This window comes from Centruroides vittatus, unplaced genomic scaffold, assembly GCF_030686945.1.
Source record: "Centruroides vittatus isolate TY-2023 unplaced genomic scaffold, ASM3068694v2 scaffold_324, whole genome shotgun sequence".
Classification (NCBI taxonomy): Eukaryota; Metazoa; Arthropoda; class Arachnida; order Scorpiones; family Buthidae; genus Centruroides; species Centruroides vittatus.
The window spans coordinates 2,286,217-2,306,929 of NW_027122701.1; the positions used below are offsets into that span (position 1 = coordinate 2,286,217).

The 20,713-nt window shown below is 34.1% G+C and overlaps 1 protein-coding gene and 1 long non-coding RNA gene across 2 annotated transcripts in view; both read right to left on the reverse strand.

Moving 5' to 3' along the window:
• LOC136988274 (protein argonaute-2-like) overlaps positions 1-13,066 on the reverse strand; it is a 91,443-nt gene extending 78,377 nt beyond the window's left edge. The window contains exon 1 of the mRNA XM_067286134.1: positions 12,927-13,066. Coding sequence (XP_067142235.1) covers positions 12,927-12,945 — 19 coding nt within the window. The 5' untranslated portion in view covers positions 12,946-13,066. The remainder of the gene's footprint in view (positions 1-12,926) is intronic.
• On the reverse strand, positions 923-1,899 carry LOC136988295 (uncharacterized). The gene is made up of 2 exons (XR_010882750.1): positions 1,625-1,899; positions 923-1,230 (listed from the first exon to the last, which is right to left on the reverse strand). It is a non-coding gene; the product is annotated as an uncharacterized lncRNA (long non-coding RNA).
• Positions 13,067-20,713: the final 7,647 nt, after the last annotated feature.

The window sequence follows — 20,713 nt, forward strand, 5'->3', positions numbered from 1 at the left end:
TCTGTTGAAGATTATTTTAAAAAGGAGAAAATATGTTTTGGAGCCAAAAGAGTAAAAAGAGAACCAAACCTGGCATCACTGTATGCACTTCCCAATATGCAAACTAACACATATTTGCATGGAACTGCATCAACTTAAATCAGTGGGCATCCTATTTTCTAAATATAGTAGAATAGTCTTCTAAAACTAGGAGAAAAAAAAATCTATTCTACTCAAAATGAAACATTTATTACATTTCCACTTTTTATTGTTCACATCAAAAAGTGTAAAAAAAACAACCATTATTGGAAATGGGGTTATTTCTTGGGGATTGTTTAAAGATAATTTACAGTTCAGTATAACAAATTCTGGTAGCATTTTTGTTTGCTTTATCACATTAAAATTTAATGTTGTGAGACAAAGGTGTTTTTCCAGGGCAACGGCAAACTTCACTTCACTTTAACACAAGATTTAAGGTGAGTCAACTGGATTATAAAAATATATATTTGTTATGAAATTATATATTTTTAATTATATTATCTACTTGATAAATACATTCAAATTTTGTCAGTTTCAAATATGTTGATATGTGAAATCAACGTAGAACATCATAAGTTATCTATAATATTTAAATCTAAATTTATTTTATTTGTATTTTTAAACTTCTATATAAAAAAATTCCCCTTAACTAATTAAAATATAAAAATGCTTGCAACTTAATAAAATATGAAAAAAAATTAAATACAAGTTTTCATATTACTATATGTGTAATAAATTTTTTAATACACCCATACCTCGCTTTACGGCCTAGATACGTTCCACGAAACTTGGCCGCAAAGCGAAAAGCCGTATAAGGAATCAATTATTCTAATACAAATTCATACAAATTCAATGGGATCGGTTCCAAATTTGTTAAATATATAACATGGTTTATCATTCAAAATGCATTTTATCTTTTTATTTCATTTAAATCAAAAATACATACATAACAAGTACATACATTTGTACATAAAATAATAACAGACTCCAAAAACCAACAATAATCTATAAACAAAAATGAAACAACTTCATGTTACATAAAATATGTGTATGTTTACATACATATTTTTTTTAAAAATGGCTTTAATCTGAAGACGATGAAGAAATGGTAACCTGCAGATCACTGTCGTCATCATTTTTCGCTGGTAAGGATGGGCCTGGCTTACAAAAATTGTCCAACGTTGTTTGTCTTGCCTTCTTGTCTATTTCGTTCTTCAGTGATTTATAACAGCTAATGGCTGAATTAATTCCTCGAGAAACTTTAGCGCTACGTTCGACGTCAGGATCGTTTTCAAGGAGGATGTTTATTCCTTGTTCGAAACTGGAAAAAGCTTTCGACAAATTTTTTGATGTTAGCTGTTTGGATACAACAGGCTCTGTCTCTTCATCAAATGCCGGTTCTGCTTGCAACTGAATGAGTTCCTCATATGAAAGGGGTTCCCTATCAGCTTCAAGTAGATCAAGCACATCACGTTCGTTCAAACCTTCAAAGCCGAGATCATGTGCTAGATTAAAAATTTTTAATTTGTACTTACATACATATGTACAGTACTTACGTACCAAAAATGTCCCTAATTGTTTCCAATTTTTCCAGTTAATGTGTAACAATCAGTAATAAATATGTATATAAAACACTCACAGACAAGTCTAAACCAGCCGCTTTATGAGCACACACTGAATAAGGCTCGTAAACAAGAGGAAATAGCAAAGAGTGTGCATCGAGATTGCGCTTGCGCAAGATTGGCAACATGTAGATATATCGACATCGAAAAAAAGTTTTTTTGCCGTTATAGCGAAACATTTTAGGCCGTAAATCGAAAACGTGCCTTAATTGAAGAGGGCCGTTATAGCGAAATGCCGTATAAAGAGCGGCCGTATAGCGAGGTATGGGTGTATGTTTAATGACATCCATATCTTTACGAAGAAATTTCAGTACTTTTCTGTTAATGGGATGCCAGCCCATATGGTAACATTCAAGCTCTGAATGAGGGTTTTGTAACACTCCAAACTGTTGACCCTTCGCAAGATAATTGCCTCCAAAGATCAGTTTTTAACAACTTGTATCAGTATACTACCTATTCTACATGTTTTACATGTAGACATGCACTTCAGCATCGAGCTGGGGGCAGCCCTCACAGCCCCCTCTAACTATATAACATCAAGTACTCCATGAACAGTCAAGTGGGCTACTTGAAGCCAGCACAGTCGCATGGGCTAAATAGTTAAACATGATAGTCTTAGCAGATGACAGCATCACACAGATTAAAGTTACAACTGGCGTTTCGTTAAAAGAAAAGAACCGAAATTTCACTTCATCCTGAATGACCTCTCCTATATCAACAGCTTCTTACAGAATATAGTTAATAATAATAAAACAAAATTCAAAACAAACTGAATGTGAAGTATCATAAGAATTTTTATTTATAGTTATATTAAATAATTTACATTATTTACCTTTCTACTATTTCTGTTATTTTAAGTTTTGGAGATTATTTTGCTAAATCTCAACAATTATCTTAATGCTTTCCAATTTATTAGCTCATTTGAATAATCATGTTAATATTTTTTTTATGGACTTCAATTGTAATGTTATATCAAGATTATAAATAATCGTTAAATAAATTCATAACTATTCATCACTAATAAATCATTTGTATAAATGTAAAATTTTATAAATTTGTAAAACTTGACTAATTTACATTTGATGTCACTAATGTACTGGCATATAAAAGATGCTTGTAAAGCTAAACTTCAGCTATATTGATCAACAGTGGGTAAGAGTTTAGAACTATTTGCATTTTTCATATTTGAACTATAGAGGGTGCTGCAATTTTTCCAAAATGGCTACTTTATCTGGGTCACTTGTAACTAGTAATGTAAAATTAATCCTATATTACTGTCCGATATAATGATATATGCTGCTTGTAGCTGTTTATCAAGGAATTTTATAGAAAGAAAACAATTATTGCTAGCGGGACATGTCATTATGTGTTATTGAAACAAATGAGCAAGATTGTTCTATACATATTTGTGCCCTTTGTGTTAAAACACATCAGCTTTGACATTGTCCATCAGGCTGGATTTACAAGTAAGCTATGTAAGATATTGCTTAGGGCCTCGACTTTCAAGGGGCCACAAACATTTCTACAAAAAAGAAAATTGAAGTCAAGTAATAAAAATTTTTTTTACAAACCAACAAAAATACTGTATTTACTTGCATATAAGACGATCTCACATATAGGATGAGGTGCAACTTTAAAGATCAAAATAAGGAAAATTAGATTTATTAATAAAATTTAATTTTATTTTGTTTAATCACAAGTAAAATATCAAATAAACGTAAATGCACACATTGTCCTGAAAAAATTACTGGCATTTTAAACTTTAAGAAAAAAATCTTGTAAATTCGACAGCATAATTTGTTCACGTAAAGCTGAACAATCAAGAATCTTTTCTTGCCAATTCTTAACAGTCGAATCCAATCTCCGTCGATTACACTTATGAGTTTCTCCGAATTCTGATTTCCTAATAATCATCTATTTTCACATGGGAACAGATTAAAACTTATATTGGATTCCTGTGTGATTTTGGAATTTCAATGCAGAATTCAATTGAAAAGCTTTGCTTTTTCTATTGCTATTCATCTTTACTCCTGACAATATACAAGAATGATTAAAACGACCCAGATAAAATACTTATGTTATTAAATACAAGAGGGTAAGCGTCCGGTAAAAATGCAAAGAATCTTTTGTTTGCACATATAGGACAACCTAGGTTTTTGAAGCAGTGAATAAAAACCTCGTCTTATATGCGAGTAAATACAGTATACTTTACTTTTTATTTTGTATAATATTTCATTAAATTTTAAAGAATTAACATAGTCTTTTTTAAAAAACTTGATAAAACCAATTAAAAAAGAGATTTTTAATGGAATGGATATAAAAATTTAATTAAATTCAGTTATAAAACATAAGAACAGTGAAACCTCATGTCTTTTTCTTCTTTCCAATCTGTATTAAATTAGAGACATAGTCTGATTTAATTCTTTTCTTTTTATGATTGACTTCTAAAATTGTGAAGGGTTGGTAAGGGGCCTTACAGAGTTCAGCTTATGACTTCAAAATGCTTAAATCCAGCCCTGTGTCCCACACAAAATTACTGGCATTTTAAACTTTAAGAAAATATCTTTTAAAATTGACAGCATAACTTGTTCATGTAAAACTGGACAATCTGCAAACTTTTGCCAATTCTTAACAGTCTAATCCATTATTTCAGAATTCGGAGCAGCTTATAAGTATAACTGACCGATTTCCGAATAATCATCTGTTTTTCATATGGGAACAGATAAAAACTTATATTGGGCTCCCAAAAGGCTTTGAAATTGCAATTTTGAATGCAATAGAAAGCTTTGCTTTTTCTATTGCTATTTATCTTTACTGCTGGTAATACACAAGAATGATTCAAACAACCCAGATAGAATAGTTTTGTTTTTGAACACCAGAGGATGAGCATCTGACAAAAAATGCAAATTTGATTATAAGTTTTAGTGTTGATTAAATGTTTTCTTTTGCTAATTTCTTTTCCTCTAATCAAGATAAGATTAATTGTAATTTTTTAACTTTGTATATATATATATTTTTCTTTTTCTTTTTGTAAATCATTTATAGTTTGTTACTTTTATAGAACACTAATTACAGAAAGTCAAGTACTGACTTGTGGCTAATTTTCTTAGTCCTCAAGAATGCTGGTGTAAATTTTTTTTAAATATTTTATTTAACCCTTATAAAATTTTTTGTAATACTCTTGCTACTTTTACAAAGCCTATAATCTACAATCCAGAAAGCATTTTTTTCCCAACCTGTAAAGCAAGCTATCATTATCTATAGTCAGTCACAAAAAAGTATATATCCCACATAATATGATATGTTGATACAAGAAAAAAAAAACAAGAAAAAATTAATAACAGATAAAAGGAAATTTTTTATTTATTTGATAAGAAATTTAGTGTTCCAGACAAAAGAAAACTATAAAAATATGTTGAAATATGTTTTTTGTTTTTGTTATAAGGAAAAATACTACCAACACTGAAACCATTAAAATGCAGTAAAATTTCTTTATTCTCTACTATTTTCAGTTGACTTTATCAACCTTCTTCAGGATATTAGATTCTAAAATAATGAACAACATACAACATTCTAGAATAAATTTTATTTTAATACAGATATTTGAAAAGGAAAAATATTGATAATTTCAAATCACAAAAGTAAATATACATAAGAAAAAACTTTTTGAATGTTTTTTCAAAAGCATATAGTTTGTGAGATTTTTTTTGGCTTTTATAACTGCAGTCATTCTGGAAGGCATTAATTTAACCAAATTTTCTATTACATTTGGGTCAATTTTGGATCATTCCTCTAAAAGCACGTGTTGTAGATCCCCTTTGATTCTGACATCATGTTTTCTTTATTTGTTGCTCCAAATGGTCACACAAATGTTCTATAGGATCCATATCCAGTGACTGAGATGGTGTTTTCAGTTGTCCATGTATATGGTACAATAACCACTCCTTTACAATGATATGTGTTTAGGGTCATTATCTTGTTGAAAAATAGATGACCCATCAAGCCCCAATTTCTTGCTGTTTTCTTTTAAATTTTGTTTTAAGATATTTAAATAGTGTAATGGACCAATATTATTATCCATTACTAAATTTCCCATCCAGATGTTGCCATACACCTCAGACCATCACCAAATTCACTGCCATGTTTTGCAGATCCAATCATATTCTTAGGATAGTCCTTTTATTTGATTTATATCACATAGCACATTTTTCATGATTTTTCACATTTTATTTGATTTATATCACATTTTTCATAGCCATCTGAGCCATACTCAGATGGCTATGAAAAAGTAGCCATGTAAGTTAATTTAGTATCTGTTTGTTCTAACTCTTAAATCTTTTAAAAGTTAAAACAAGTCAAAAACTAATTGAGAATAAATCTCCATGCATTTTGAAGTGTCTGTATCTTGATAATTAATAGTCTTTGTTATGCTCATAAATCTTCAATGTTTCCTCCAGCTTGGCCAAATTGAATTTCCTTCATGTTTAATCCAGATATAATTCTATAAAATAGTATTATCATTGTTCAAAAAAATACAGTAGAAATTTTTCTTTGTCAATCATTGTTCATATTAATCAATGCATGATGACAGCAGTCAAAAATATACTCAACAGCAATCATAGTTGCCAACCATCTGCATTTGGCACTGACTAGCAGTGTTTCTTATGTTCTGTCAGTAAACATGTCACTTTTTTCTTTTGTCAGTTTCTAGAGAACTTGGTATTATCACACAAAAACTTTAATGTGTGTAATACCAATATACAAAAAAAAGTAGCTTTGATTCATTGCATGAATGTTTTACATAATTTAGAACAAATATACAATAATTAATCTTTATTTTTACTAAATATCAACTTGATGTCTTGCAGGTTTAACAAGGTTGAGCCAGTGAAACTTGAGTCACAGGCATCAAAAAACATAGACCGCTGCATCACCCCCGTCAATGAACATAGACTACTGCATGTTTAATATTTTGTTGCATCACCTTTTTGGCCAAAACACCTTCCATATGTTTCAGCATGCTGTTGACTAGGTATTCACATTCATCTGCCATTATGAAATTCCGGATAGTTAAGATGGAAGCTTTTAGTCCTTCAACTGTCTGAGGGCATGTTTTTCGCAGACGTCTCTTAATAATGTTCCATACATTCTCTATTGGTGAAAGATCTGGGCTGTTGGATGGCCAAGGAAGAAATTCTATGTTCTTTTCCGCAAGCCACTGTTTTGTTTTTCTGCTTGTATGACATGTGGCCCCATCCTGCTGGAAAATGCAGGTTCTGTTCAGGCTTTGAATATAGCTCTGCTATGGACGAAAGTAAATACTGTTGTAGAATGTTAACGTATTGCTCTGAAGCAAGTGTTCCATCAACAAATGTCAACTGGCCCATACCAGTGGAGCTCATATATCCCAAACCATGAAGTTGGCAGGAAACTTCACTGAGCAGTATAACAATGATGGCTCATTAGCTTGACTGGCAGATCGAATAACACGTTTGCTTTTGTCTGTTGCTGATAATTCAAAGTTTGATTTATCAGAACACAGAATTTCATGCCACTTTTGTTGAGACCAGGAAAGATGTTCTTTGGCTCACTGTATCCATTTCTTCTTTTGATGTGCTGTTAGCAAAGGTTTTTCACGTGCTGCATAGAACTGGAAATGTATTTCTCCTGCATGTTGTTGAAACAGATACATTCTTTCCAATTGTATCATTCCATATTATAGTTACATTCAATATCTGTGGCACAGCGGTTGTTTACGATTCTTTTAAAACTCCTATCATCAACTTTTGAACTTTTTCGCTGAAGTCCAGCAGCTTTGTTAGGTATAACATGGCTGTGGTTAGTGTAATAAACAATAATCTGGTGCACTGTTGCCTTGCTTAGCATTAGCTCTTTTCTAATAACTCTCTCAGACATGCCACGACTCTGTTTAGCAATGATAGCATTCCTTAAATCTTCTGATACAGCTTTTCTGCTAGTCATTGTAGACAAAATGCAAAGGTTCATAAATAAAACTAAAAAAGTACCTTATATCATTCACAGGATTACTGCAAAGCTAAAGTGAGGCTAAAATAATCAGTTGTTTCAGAAATACTGCAATTGTAAATGCAAATTATTGGCTGGTCTATGTTCATTGACATGGGTGATGCATTGGTCTGTTTTTTGATGCCTGTAACTCAAGTTTGACTGGCTCAATTTTGTTAAACTTGCAAGATATCAAGTTAATATTTAGCAAAATAAAAATTAATTATTGTATATTTGTTTTAAATTATGTAAAACATTCATGCAATGAATCATAGCTACTTTTTTTAAAACCCATTTATTGGATGATATGTTAACTGCGGCCTGATCTAAGTTCAGTGGTGACTACTGTATATACTAAATGACTGAATGTATGTACTATACATATTTTATTACAAACTAGCAGACCCGGCCACGTGTTGTTGTGGCTCAAAATGTAACTAATATAAATGTATAACACTTCCCCCATGGGGGAATTTTAAAAAATCCCTTCTTAGTATACATTATCTTGACATACCCTATTAAAACACAATCAAAAATGCAAAAAACCGCATCTAAAATAGTATAAATAGAAGCCGAGTTATTCACGGTAAGCCTTAATCGTGTCCATCGCCCCCCAGTGGTGGGGAATTTTGACATGTATATTATATAAAAACACGTGCTTATTCAAATGCAATGTTGTGTCAAAATTTCAAAGGAATCGGTAGGAACAAACGAACATTACATTTTTATTTATATAGATAGATAGATGATCTGCTTTAGTTCATACTCACAGAAAAGCATGATGCCTCACAGTAAAGCAAACTTAGGTCATCAGAGTTAGCGCCATCTGTTGGACATAAAAGCCATAATCCTAGATGATATCTTTTAATTTATATAATTTATACGAATGTTTAACGGAATAATATACAGCCGATGTCCACCCTGAAGGTCCATTCTAAATATTGGTGAAAGAATTTTTGAAATTGGATGAGTACTTTCAGAGATTACCTGTTACATACAAACTTACAAACATTTCCTCTTTATTAGTATAGATGACAGAAGCAAGAAAAAACAAGTCTCAGATATACAGTGGGTGATTGGTTAACAAACAGTTCGGACAACAAATACTTGTTTGGATAACGAACACTTCACAGAACAAACACAAGTAGTAGTGATACTGCATTTAAGATTCGTAAAACTATATTTTACTGGCATCTATGGTTTATGGAATGAAACTTTCACAGTTGTATACATAACCATTTTTGCATTAGTTAATTTCTGATCTCTGAATTTTTGTAAGTGCTTTTCTGAACTTTTTATTTTAAAAAACTGATAATAATATGGGATCTAGAAAGGGTGTTAACTATAGAAACTAAGCAAGAGATAATAGTCAAGGTAGAGTGGATAGATGTCTGATGTTGCTAGGCAGTATGGCTTCAACAGGTCTACAGTGGATACAATCTCAGCTAAGAAAGATATAATCAAAAAGATTAAAGAAGATAGAGCAACAAAAATCATAACTAAGAAACAAATACAGTGGTACCTCGTATAATGTACTTAATCCGTTCCAGGTGCACGTCCGTTAAGTGAAACGTCCATTATACGAAATGCACTTTCCCATAGAAATACATGTTAAAACATCTAATTCGTTCTGCAGCATAAAATAACTGTACTGTATCATTAAAAAAAATGAACATGGGGTGCGTTCTTTTATTCCTCCGCGTAACTCTGCGCGAGCGACATCCGTTAAAAAATTCCTGTGGAACACGTTCCTAAATTCTGGTGGGAGTGCACGCCGTCGAACGGCAAAAACGGCCACTTGCAGCAGTAGTTTATGGTGGAAAGCAACATGGCGTCTTCCATGGCTAAGATAGTTTCGTTTCCGGGTCCATTATGTGGTTTTATGAATGAGAATTTAGAAATTGTGAAAGTGCGAGTTAGCACACGCAATGATGTAAGTATCTTTACGAATTTTTTTTCAAGGCTATTTTGAATGCTCTTTCAACAAATAATCCATTTTATGGTTAAATTGGGACCCTTCTTTTGCCTTTTAAAGCTCATAGTTTAGAATTATAGATTCCTCCATCACGATACTATCAATAGTGCGGGCACCGCCATCTTTCTTTCTTTCACCGTCGTTCCTAAATGCCTACAAACAGCAGCGCACTCCCTTAGTAGTGGAGACGCAGAGCAACCGCTATTAAGAAACGCACCCATGGAGCAGTCACCAATTATGCTAGAAAATCTGTTGTTCGCAGCCAGTTCGTTGCTCGAGTCACGTAATGGCCAAACAGAAAGTCCGTTGTTTGCAGCGTACGTTATACGAGGTACCACTGTATATGCCATCCATGAAAAAATTTCCCTGTTGATCTATTCTTCTGATTCAAATATTCAAATATCAGAAAGGTTCACCTGAAACAGTTTTGTGATTTTGTAGATATTAAATTCAAAAGTATCATTAAGCATATTAATGTTAGATGACTTAGCCTTGAAAAGTGTGTCAACAGAGTTTTAAAAATGTATGCAGCTTTAAAGTCATATTTTCTATCAAAAGATGAAACTGCTGCTCATTTTAAAGATTGGTATGGATCTTCACTGATCCAATATGCACTTCACAGAAAATTGCTAAAACAAAAAACTCTTCTCCAACCTGCACCACACTGCACTGTCTCTGAAATGGACATTGAACGCATGACACCAGTATGCAGTTTGGAAAAATCTGCATACTGGTGACATGCTTTCAATGTGCTTGCTGTGCGATGCACTTGACAGTTGCACACTGCACGGCAAGCAGAGGTTGTGGGTTCAAGCCCATACTAAAGGTAGATGTTAGGCACCATCTTCTATAAGAGATAGAACCTAATATCTACCTCTAGTAGCAAATTAGTTAGTATTAATTGCTAAAAATAGCAGATTTATAGCCTAAGTATTTAAGGCAATCATTTGGCTACGTACTATAATTATCAAGTCGTATGTCATAACCATCAATGAGAATGATAAACTGCTCATCAAAAATGACTGAAAAGTTAATCTTTTGTTCAACAGATGATGATAAAACATAAAAATTTTAAAGTTAATTTTTTTCATTTAATGACATCATTGACACAAGTTAAGAAGTCAATTAGCAATTGACTAGACTAAACTAAACTTGTAAGAACCTTTATAAATAGTTTTCTGAAAATTATTATAGAGAAAAGAGGAGATTATTGGAAACTTATCAGCTCTTAAGACAGAAGTTCAATAAGTGCCTAATAATATTAACAGTAATTCAATGATCTAAAACTATGGTTTAATTATGTTTTATTTTGGTTGATTCAATACAAATTACCGACAAGGAGCCGTAAAATGTAAGTCGGCCCAAAATGCATCTAGTTATGTATGTAATCAACTCAGTTCTTAACAAAATTATTATATAATTCTGAATAATTTTTCAGTTGAAACAAAACTGTTATTTTTTTTTTTCAAGTTCAAACAATTTTATCCTATTTTTCTATGCAGCTTTAAAATAACCAATTATGAGATGTAAATTATCTGAAATATCAATCCTGTTCATCAAAGATAAAAAATTCATAAAACTTAATTATATATTTCCATCTAGGATAATTTCAAAACTTTGAGGTAATCCAGAAATTAACATTAACATTTTAATATTTTTAAAATTTCATCTGAATTTTTTTTAATAGAATTATGTTTTAAGAAACTGTTTAGTTCAGTCTTGCAGGCCTTGCAGACCATGAATAATTCATGGTCTGCAAGGCCTATATATGGATTGTAGGACTTTGACAACAGAATTTTATTTTCCTGTATTCCACCTCATGCAATCATGCAACCCTAATTAAGCAGATATTCACAAAGAACATTTAAACTAAACTTCAACAAAAAGATGAAAATAAACTATACTATTACTACTTTGCATATCATTAGCATATACTCATATAGAGGGGGCAATATCAGCAATGTATTTCACAAAGCATCTAAAAAAGTAACTATTTTAAAAAAGTTTTATATTATCAGAAGCATTTTTTTAATTTTAAATAATAGTTAATAGAGATGTCACCAAATAGTTATTGTACATTTTAATTTAATTTACATTGAGACAGCAGTGTAGTGCTCTTATAAGCCAAAGCAAGCTGGCATACACAAGAGCATGCTCTCATAAGCAAATCAGGACATGTGTTTTTAAACACAAACAAGCAGTTCTCACATATAAGAGCATGCTCTTATTTGTACAGAAATATGGTATTGTCTTTGTACTGTACATAGTATACTGGCAGTTGCAGAATATGTCAGTATTAAGAAAAAATGTATGCAACCCACCAGAAGCCTATGAAGTACCCTTGCAGCTCACATACAGAAGAGGGTACTCATCACTGGTTTAATTTAGTAAATTGCAGTATAAGTCTTAAACTTAATAATTAATCATTAGTGGATGAAAATGTCACTGATAAAAGTTTGATAGTTTTCTTTTTATAAAGCTCTCAGTTACTTTGTATTCTTTAGAAAATCTAAAGAAAACAAAAGAAAATATAGAATTCCAAATTGAATGTCACGTAACAAATAGTCAAATACTAAATAATTCAAAAGTATTTTCAGTAAAATAATATGCTTTGACTATTTTTATAGTTTATAATTTTCTATCAAATTTAATTTGATTCAAATCAATCTGAAAGACAATTTGCCACAATTTTTATATTAATTTTACAATTTTAATCTTAAAATCTTTTTTCTTGATGAAAATAAATCATCTAATTTTTTTCAATCATCTTTATACTTGATTATTTTTATTTATTTGAAATTAAAGTAAATTTAAACTTGTTTATTTTATTGATACTTCAAATAATCCTTTGAAAAGAAATGAATATTAAACATGAAAGAATGGTTTTCTCCTGGTTTGATTGGTGCAATTGTTCGACTAAATATTGATATTTAGAAAGGCACAAATGCAAAATCAGAACGAGACAACAACAAAAAATATTGCTTTGTAGCAATTTTTGAAGGACGAACTTCAAATGCTTTTGAAAACGACGACCTAACAAGTTAATTGATCCTATTGTGTCAACATTTCTTTGTTGTTAAGATAAATCCGATTGGCTGATAAAATATATCTACGCGTCGAAAACCAATCAGGTTGCTCGTATCATTTTCCAACTTAAAGTTGGGTTAGTATCAGTTATAGTATGGTTTTCATTGTAATATTTTATAGCATTTTTTCCGATTTATGACAATAATGTGGAATTTTTTGTACTTTTATCCGAAAGATCGTAACTTCTAACATGTACTTACGCTGCCCAACTGGATACATATTCGGCAGACTCCAAGGAAGCCGAAGAGTTTTGGAGACTTCAGCTAGTACTTCCTATCTACACAATACACACTTCAGCTAGTTTAGCGTCCAGTGACGTCATTGGCGCTCATTCACCTGGCGAAGGAAGTTATTACGAAGATTTCAGTAACAGATCATTGACGTGATACTATCCAGTTTGATAGAAGTCAATCTTTTCGATTGTTCGGCGATTTTTCCCCCACATAATATATACTGTGTATATATAAATATCATTAAAACAAAATTCTTAAATTAAATTATATAAAACAAAATTGTTATAATAATATAAACTAAACAAATATTTTTGAATAAAAAGTATATATTTTTTATATTCGTCAGTGCTAAATTTTATTCACGATAAGCATAACTTAGAATTTATCTTATATAATTAAGATAATAATTTAATCGATTTATTAAAAATTTTTAAAAAAAAATTAATACTTTCATCGCTGATATATCTCACTTTTTATATTAATATCAATATATTATGATATATACAGGCACTACACATAATTGTGCAGATATTGTATACATTTATTACAGTAAATCCGTAGATTATCAATATATTACTGTATATTTATTAATAAAACCTTTTTATAATATAAACTTTACACGATAAAAATTTTAATTTCATATTTATAAATATTGCTAATTTATAATATGTGATATATTACTTTTTAAATTAGTAAATGATTCCATATTTTTAAAATATAAAGTATTAAATGCCATATATAAACGAACCGATCCTCTTCCTCGGATTAAAAATTAAAAATAACCTTAAAAATTCTGTCGATATTTTTTAAAATATTAAAAAATATAAACAGAATTTTAATAAACAGAATAAAATATAGTATATATTCAAATAAATATACTGTAGTTTCATATACAGTAAATAGCCTATTACTTGATTTGTTTGCTATATAGAAGTGAGAAACTTATCAGCGAAATATTACAGACAGGAGATAAAGATCATATAGAATCCTTCCTTCTAGAACGATTCTATGATCACATAGAATAAAAATCATATGATATATATATATATATACACAGAATGAAAGTCATAAAAAATAACTACCGTATTTTACGGCATATAAGACGCACCTCCATCTCAGCACAAAATATTTAAGAAAAAGTATTTAATGTATTTAAGTCCTACCGCGCCTTTGGCAGTTGGCAACCTTTTTATTATATTCTTGTTTTAAAAAGTATAATTAAAATGCTCACTTTATTTATCGAGAAAAAACAAGAGTTTAAAAAAAGTGATCTTTCATTAAAATATTCTACATGAATGCATACAAAAGCAACTTGGCTCTAACAAAAAACAAATAATAATTATATTAATAATTATATTGATATTTTGAATAAAAATGTTGTTAATAATATGTTTGGCTAGGGGTTAAATGTAGCCTACTTAAGACCGTTTGGGAAATTCATTAGTTTATGTGAGCTAGCAACTTCAGATATAAGTCGCAAGGCAATTTTTTGCGTTTACCCCTTCTTTTAGGAAAAAAACGTGTCTTTTTATGCCGTAAAATATAGTACTTAGAGGTCTCAAGTGTCAATTTTATTCTCAAATACTGCCACGTCTTTAACACGGAAAACTTTAAATTTTTCGTTATTTATATTGTAGAAATAATGGGAAATTGTCAATTTTGTATATTATTTACGAAGAAAGGCAATTTTTTTTTTTGTCATGTAACATATTAGACAATAAAATGCTATCAGCGTATCTTGAATCATTAAGATATCAGTATCATCATAACATACTTATACTGGTATGTTTTGCAAAATTGAGTTGAGCAGCGGCGCCCGCAGATTAAATAAGAGCTAAGCTAAAGGCACAAGCTTAAAAAAAAGACATCGTACGTACGTACAGTACAATATATAAAATATGCGGTACATATATTTCATATTATGCGTTAATAAAGGAACATTATATATATATATAATGTATATACAGGTATACCTTTATTAATGCAGTTAATCCCTCGATGCTAACGCGTATATCAAAATCGCATTAATCAAGTACAGTGGTACCTCGGTACTCGAGCGAACAATCACGACTAGCTAGAACAAATTTTTGGTTGATGATAAATATTTTTAATTTTAATTTTGTCATCAGTGAAAAGTTTTTGTGATAAAAATGAATAACTTATTTAAAAAATAAAATGAAACTTAAGAGCTCCATTCGGGATTTAAAAAAGGGGCACGAGCCCTAATGTACGACGCCCGGGACTTGAGTCACCAACTTGAAGCAGTCCGAAACTGGTGTCTCAAGCCTCTCCAGATTGCTCAACCAAGGAAGGGTCCTGAGAAAAATATAAAATTCGGATTATTTAGCTTTCAACAGTTTATTCGATTATTGTTTTCATTCAAATCAATACTTGTTAATTTTTAATATGTTAAATATCAATTTTGAATTTTGATCAAAATTGCATTGCATTTAGTAGTGAGATATACATTGCTAGCCATTAAAATTACTACACCATGACGGCACGCAACATACGCGAAATTTGCATGAAAGGTGAAACATGCTGAGATATGCAAATGATTAGTATTTCAATGCGTGCTTGCATTGCAGGCAGTGCCGTAACTAGGGCGGTGCCAGCGGTACCCAGGCACAGGGCGTAGACCCTGGTGGGTCGCAGAAATGACCTGGACCAAGTTTTGGGGCGTAGTTACAGATGCTCGCACTGGGCGCATAAAAGGCTAGTTACGGCGCTGATTGCAGGTAGGAGTAAGGCCACCTACACTCTGTATAAAAAAGAAAATGATAAAGCTGGTTTCTCATACGAAAATTGCATTCGCTCATTGGTTGCTTGTGTAAAAGTTTTGTTATGCTTCTTCTAAGAAAGAGGAATGTCTACCAGCACGTCTGAGTTTGATCGTGGTAGAATCGTAGCCTACCGGAATTGTGTTTTTTTTTTTTTTTTTTGTAACTCTTTCCGCCCTACGGGCACTAAGAGGGCCTCATATAGCAAGCCCATTATGGGTTCGGCCAGGCCCACAATGGGGCGGCCGGATGGTGAGGGACGGGGACCGACATATCCGGACGGACCACCCCCCGAAAAATTCCTGGGGATTTCTCGACCCGTCCGGATTCGATCCCGGGTCCCCCTGAGCGGTAGGCTTTTTTTTATTTTTCTTATTTTTTTTTAGGTTGCTAACCTTGACCGCTCGGCCATCCGGCCGCTTTTGAATTGTGGTTTATCGTTCCACACTTGCTGCTGGTGTTGGTCGTGATCCCATGACTGTCATGAGAGTATGGAATCGTTGGGACCAGAAGGGCCATACAGAACGCCGTGCAGGATCTCAGCGGCTCCTCGGTCACCAACGTCTGAGAGGACAGACATCTTGTCCGCATGGCCTTGCGAAATTGTGCAGCGACATCATGTAGGCCTACCTTGAGTCAAGAACTTTAGTCGTTTTCGGAGCAGTAAAGCCGGATGCACACATGCGGCGCGGCAAGGAAAAGCGGCAGAATGACATCACTTTTTCTCGCCGCAGACGTCTATTTCGTGCCGCTTTTCTCATGCCGCGAAAGTTGGTCGAATTCTATCTTTTGCGGCGGCCGCCTCCAAGACGCGTTTCTATCAGTCAATAACATTTCGTCTGGCAGTCACGTGAGAAAATACAATCACGTGGTGTTTTAATGGCGGAAAGTTCGACGTGGTTAACCGAGATAACTAACATCAGAATAAAGAGGAAAGAATAATAAATTTAACACAAATTTTACACAGATACAGTAATCATATATTATTTAATTCAAAGAACAAAACAACCGAATCTTACTCGAAATAGTATTCTTTATCGAGAGATCTTAATCGAAGAATAAAGGAGGATGCACACATGCGGCGCGGCAAGGAAAAGCGGTGACGCAAACGCGTCTTCGCCGCGCGGCAGCACGACCACACAAGCGGCAATCCGTTTACGTTTCGGCGCATGCGTTCAGTATTCAAGATGGAGAACGATATCGATGCTCCGCTATCCACGTGTTTACAAATTTTGTTTTGTACGGCTCGTTTTATTTAGCTAGAAGATTTCGTTGAAGATTCGAATAAATATTTTGGATTAGAGATATCGTATTGGCAAGAATCTTGCCGAGATATTTTGTTGGATCGATAAAGAACTGATGTACAAAATAGGCTTATGGTTGAATTCTATGTTTTGCGGCGACCGCCACCAAGACGCGTTTTTATAAGCCAATAACAGTTTGTCTGGTAATCACGTGAGAAAATACAATCACGTGGTGTTTAATGGCGGAAGGTTCGACGCAGTTAACCGAGATAACTAACATCAGAATAAAGAGGAAAGGATAATAAATTTAACACAAATTCTTCACAAATAATCATATATAATTTAATTCAAAGAACAAAAACTGAATCTTACTCGAAATAGTATTTTTTTTATCTAGAGATCTTAATCGAGGAATAAGCCTATTTTGTACACCAGTTCTTTCTCGATCCAAGAAAATATCTCTAATTCAAAATCTTCGACAAAATCTGCTAGTTAAATAAAGCAAACCATACAAAACAAAATTTGTAAACAAGTGGATAGCAGCAGCTTCGGTATGGTTTCTTTATGCAGCGAAAGTGTAGCAAAATGACGTCACGAGCAACGTTGGCCATTTAGAAACGGGTTTCAGAGTATTAGCTGTAAAGCAGAGGCCGGATGGCCGAGCGGTAAAGGTGGCAGCCTACCGCTCTGGGGGACCCGGGATCGAATCCGAACGGGTCGAATAATCCCCAGGAATTTTTCGGGGGGTGGTCCGTTCGGATATGTCGGGCCCCGTCCCTCACCACCCGGTCGCCCCATTGTGGGCCTGGCCGAACCCATAATGGGCCTACTAAAAAGAGGCCCTCTTAGTGCCCACAGGGCGGAAAGAGTTAAAAAAAAAAAAAAGCTGTAAAGCACTTCTCGAGCGCTGCATAAAAAAATGCGCCCTATCCTTCATCATCTTGAATACTGAACGCATGCGCCGAAATGTAAGCGGATTGCCGCTTGTGTGATTGTGCTGCCGCGCGGCGAAGATGCGTTTGCGACACCGCTTTTCCTTGCCACACTGCATGTGTGCATCCTCCTTCATGCAGGTCCAGCACCTGAATTGATAGTATAGGGTGCCATTGGGTACACATCCCGGTCACCTCGTTTCATAGCTGGTAATTTGGACATCAATCGTTACATTTTTGATGTGTTAAGGCCTGTCGCTGTGCCCTATCTTTAAGGCCTCTATCACACTACCTTTCAACAGGACAATGCAAGACCACATGTTGCCAGGGGCGGATCTATATAGTGACTAATAGGGCTTAAGCCCTGGGCCCCCAAGTGTCAAGGGTTCACAAAATTCGAATTATTATAATAAATTTTTAATACTTTTTTTATTAACAATGAGAACTTATCGTATAGTAAAAATTAGTTAATATTAATAATGATAATTTATAGTATTATTTCTATTAACAAAAAATGGAGTTCCATTGGACTTCAATAAGCCTAGGCCCTGAAAAACCTAGATTCGCCCCTGCATGTTGCCCATGCTGTCCTGATCTTCCTGAATACAGAGGGTGTTTGATTGTTGTCCTGGCTAGCACGTTCTCTAGATCTGTCACCAATTGAGAATGTCAGCTCAATGGTTGCCGAGAAACTTGCACGTTACCTCCCGCCAGCCAGTACGATAGATGGTTCAGCAGTTTAACTCTTCCACAGTTGAACTGCTGTATCAACTATGGCAGAGTTGAACTGCTGTACCGTACTTGCCATCCAAACTCTGTTCGACTCGATGCCCAGCCGGATTATAGCCGTTATTGTTGCCAGAGACGGCTGCTTCAAATACTGATTTTTGCAGGCTCTGTACCTCAAAATTATCTGTCAATTTAATCATGTTTTCCTTCCATTATACTGTATGTATAAAATCAATATGATTCTGCTATTTGCTTTTCTTCCTGGTGTAGCAGTGTGACATAAATTGCATCTTTAAGATCAGCGTTCTTCAACCTTTTCACGCCTGTGGACCGGCAAAAATAGGAAGAATATTACGCAGACCGGCAGAAGGCTAAAGATAAATTTTTATAGACTTACCGTAAACTGATTAGACGTGGGTGACACGCGCGATTGTCGTAACTTTAAAGGCTGAAGAACACTGTTTAAGATTATCTAAGATGTGAGATAAGCGTTTCGAATAACCATAGAAAAGTTTTTTTTTTTAACTCTTTCCGCCCTGTGGACACAAAGAGGGCCTCTTTTAGTAAGCCTATTATGGATTCAACCAGACCCACAATGGAGCGGCCGAGTGGTGAGAGATGGGAACCGACATATCTGGTCATACCACCCCGAAAAATTCCTGGGGATCTTTGACCCGTCCGGAATCGAATCCAAGGTGGCAGCCTACCAAAGCGATAGGCTGCCAGCTCGACCGCTCGGCCATCCGACTGTATCATAGAAAAGTTAATACAGGGTGATTTCAAACTATGGGGACAAACTTCAAGAGTGGATTCCTGGAAGGACAAAGAACAGAAGTGATTTTATGTCTGGAAATGCATTGGTCCTGAGATAGATGACACCATCAGCATCATGAACTGAAAACAGAGACACGATTTGCATTGCACAACAGTGTAAGTTCGCCGACCTTTAGGGGGGAATCGTTAATCCCGCGACAGGATGGTCTAGGGTCGTTCGCGTGTGGGTGTGAGGGAGGTGACACAGACAACAAGTGTCTCACAAAAGTCTTTTATTTAGACGTAAAGGAACTTACACCTAGCACAGACTTCTTCTTGAACGATAAAATTTTCGAAAAGTCTCAGTCACGCCGGCGTTTTCCTGACGTATTCTACTGTAGGCCCCGGGGCAGCAACATGTGGAGATGTTCGCTTCTGATCACTGGTAGTCTGTCCTTAGTGGCACTAATTAGCAGATCGGCATGATGCAGGAAAAATAAATTGTCTTTGTGCTCGTATTAGCCGTAAGCGGATTCACAGTTTTTGTCCGGCCTCTCCGCGCGTAGAAGGAAAAAGACCTCTCTTCTCTCTCGCTCGGCGATTATCTCGATCTCCCTTTTTCGTATTGTTCATGTTGATTGGCTCTACGTCCCTCCTTTCTCGCTTCTCGATTGGTCCCTCGCTTGTCTCCAAGCGAAAAACGACCCCTGTTCGAGTCACGAGTAAGAGCCGCCTCGACGAATTTACTTGACACCCTCCGTTTACTCAGGATGGAAAGAATTGATGGAACTTTGAAACTTGCGCTCATATTTTCCCCATTGTTGTCTAGTCTGAGAGATTTTTGAAATTTAATGCTTTGATATGATGTTTCTTTTTATTGAAAACCTCTCCCTGTTTCCAAATTTTGATGATCTAAATTTCGTATACGAGCGACTTATCAAAGGTCCATCTCTGCTGGAGGACGTTCGTCTACAATTATTAATCATTACAATAATCGCGTTTTATTTTTCATTAGGCCCTTTTTGCCTTTCGACATCCTTCTCCTTTTTTTTCATGCGTCGCGGTTTCAAATGACTAACGCGTCTAATCCGATCTTTGATCGGTTTTTGTCTCCTGTAACAATGGATGATTTTCTACATTCGTTTTAACAATCTTCTAATATAAATAATTAATGTTAACCCGTTTTTGGGACTTCACAACAGTATGGAATAAATATCTCAGGCAGAATCACAGTAGATGCTCAAAATATCCTCCATGAAACTCAATGCAAATTGTCACATGTCACATTATGATATAACCATGAAATAACTGTGCTG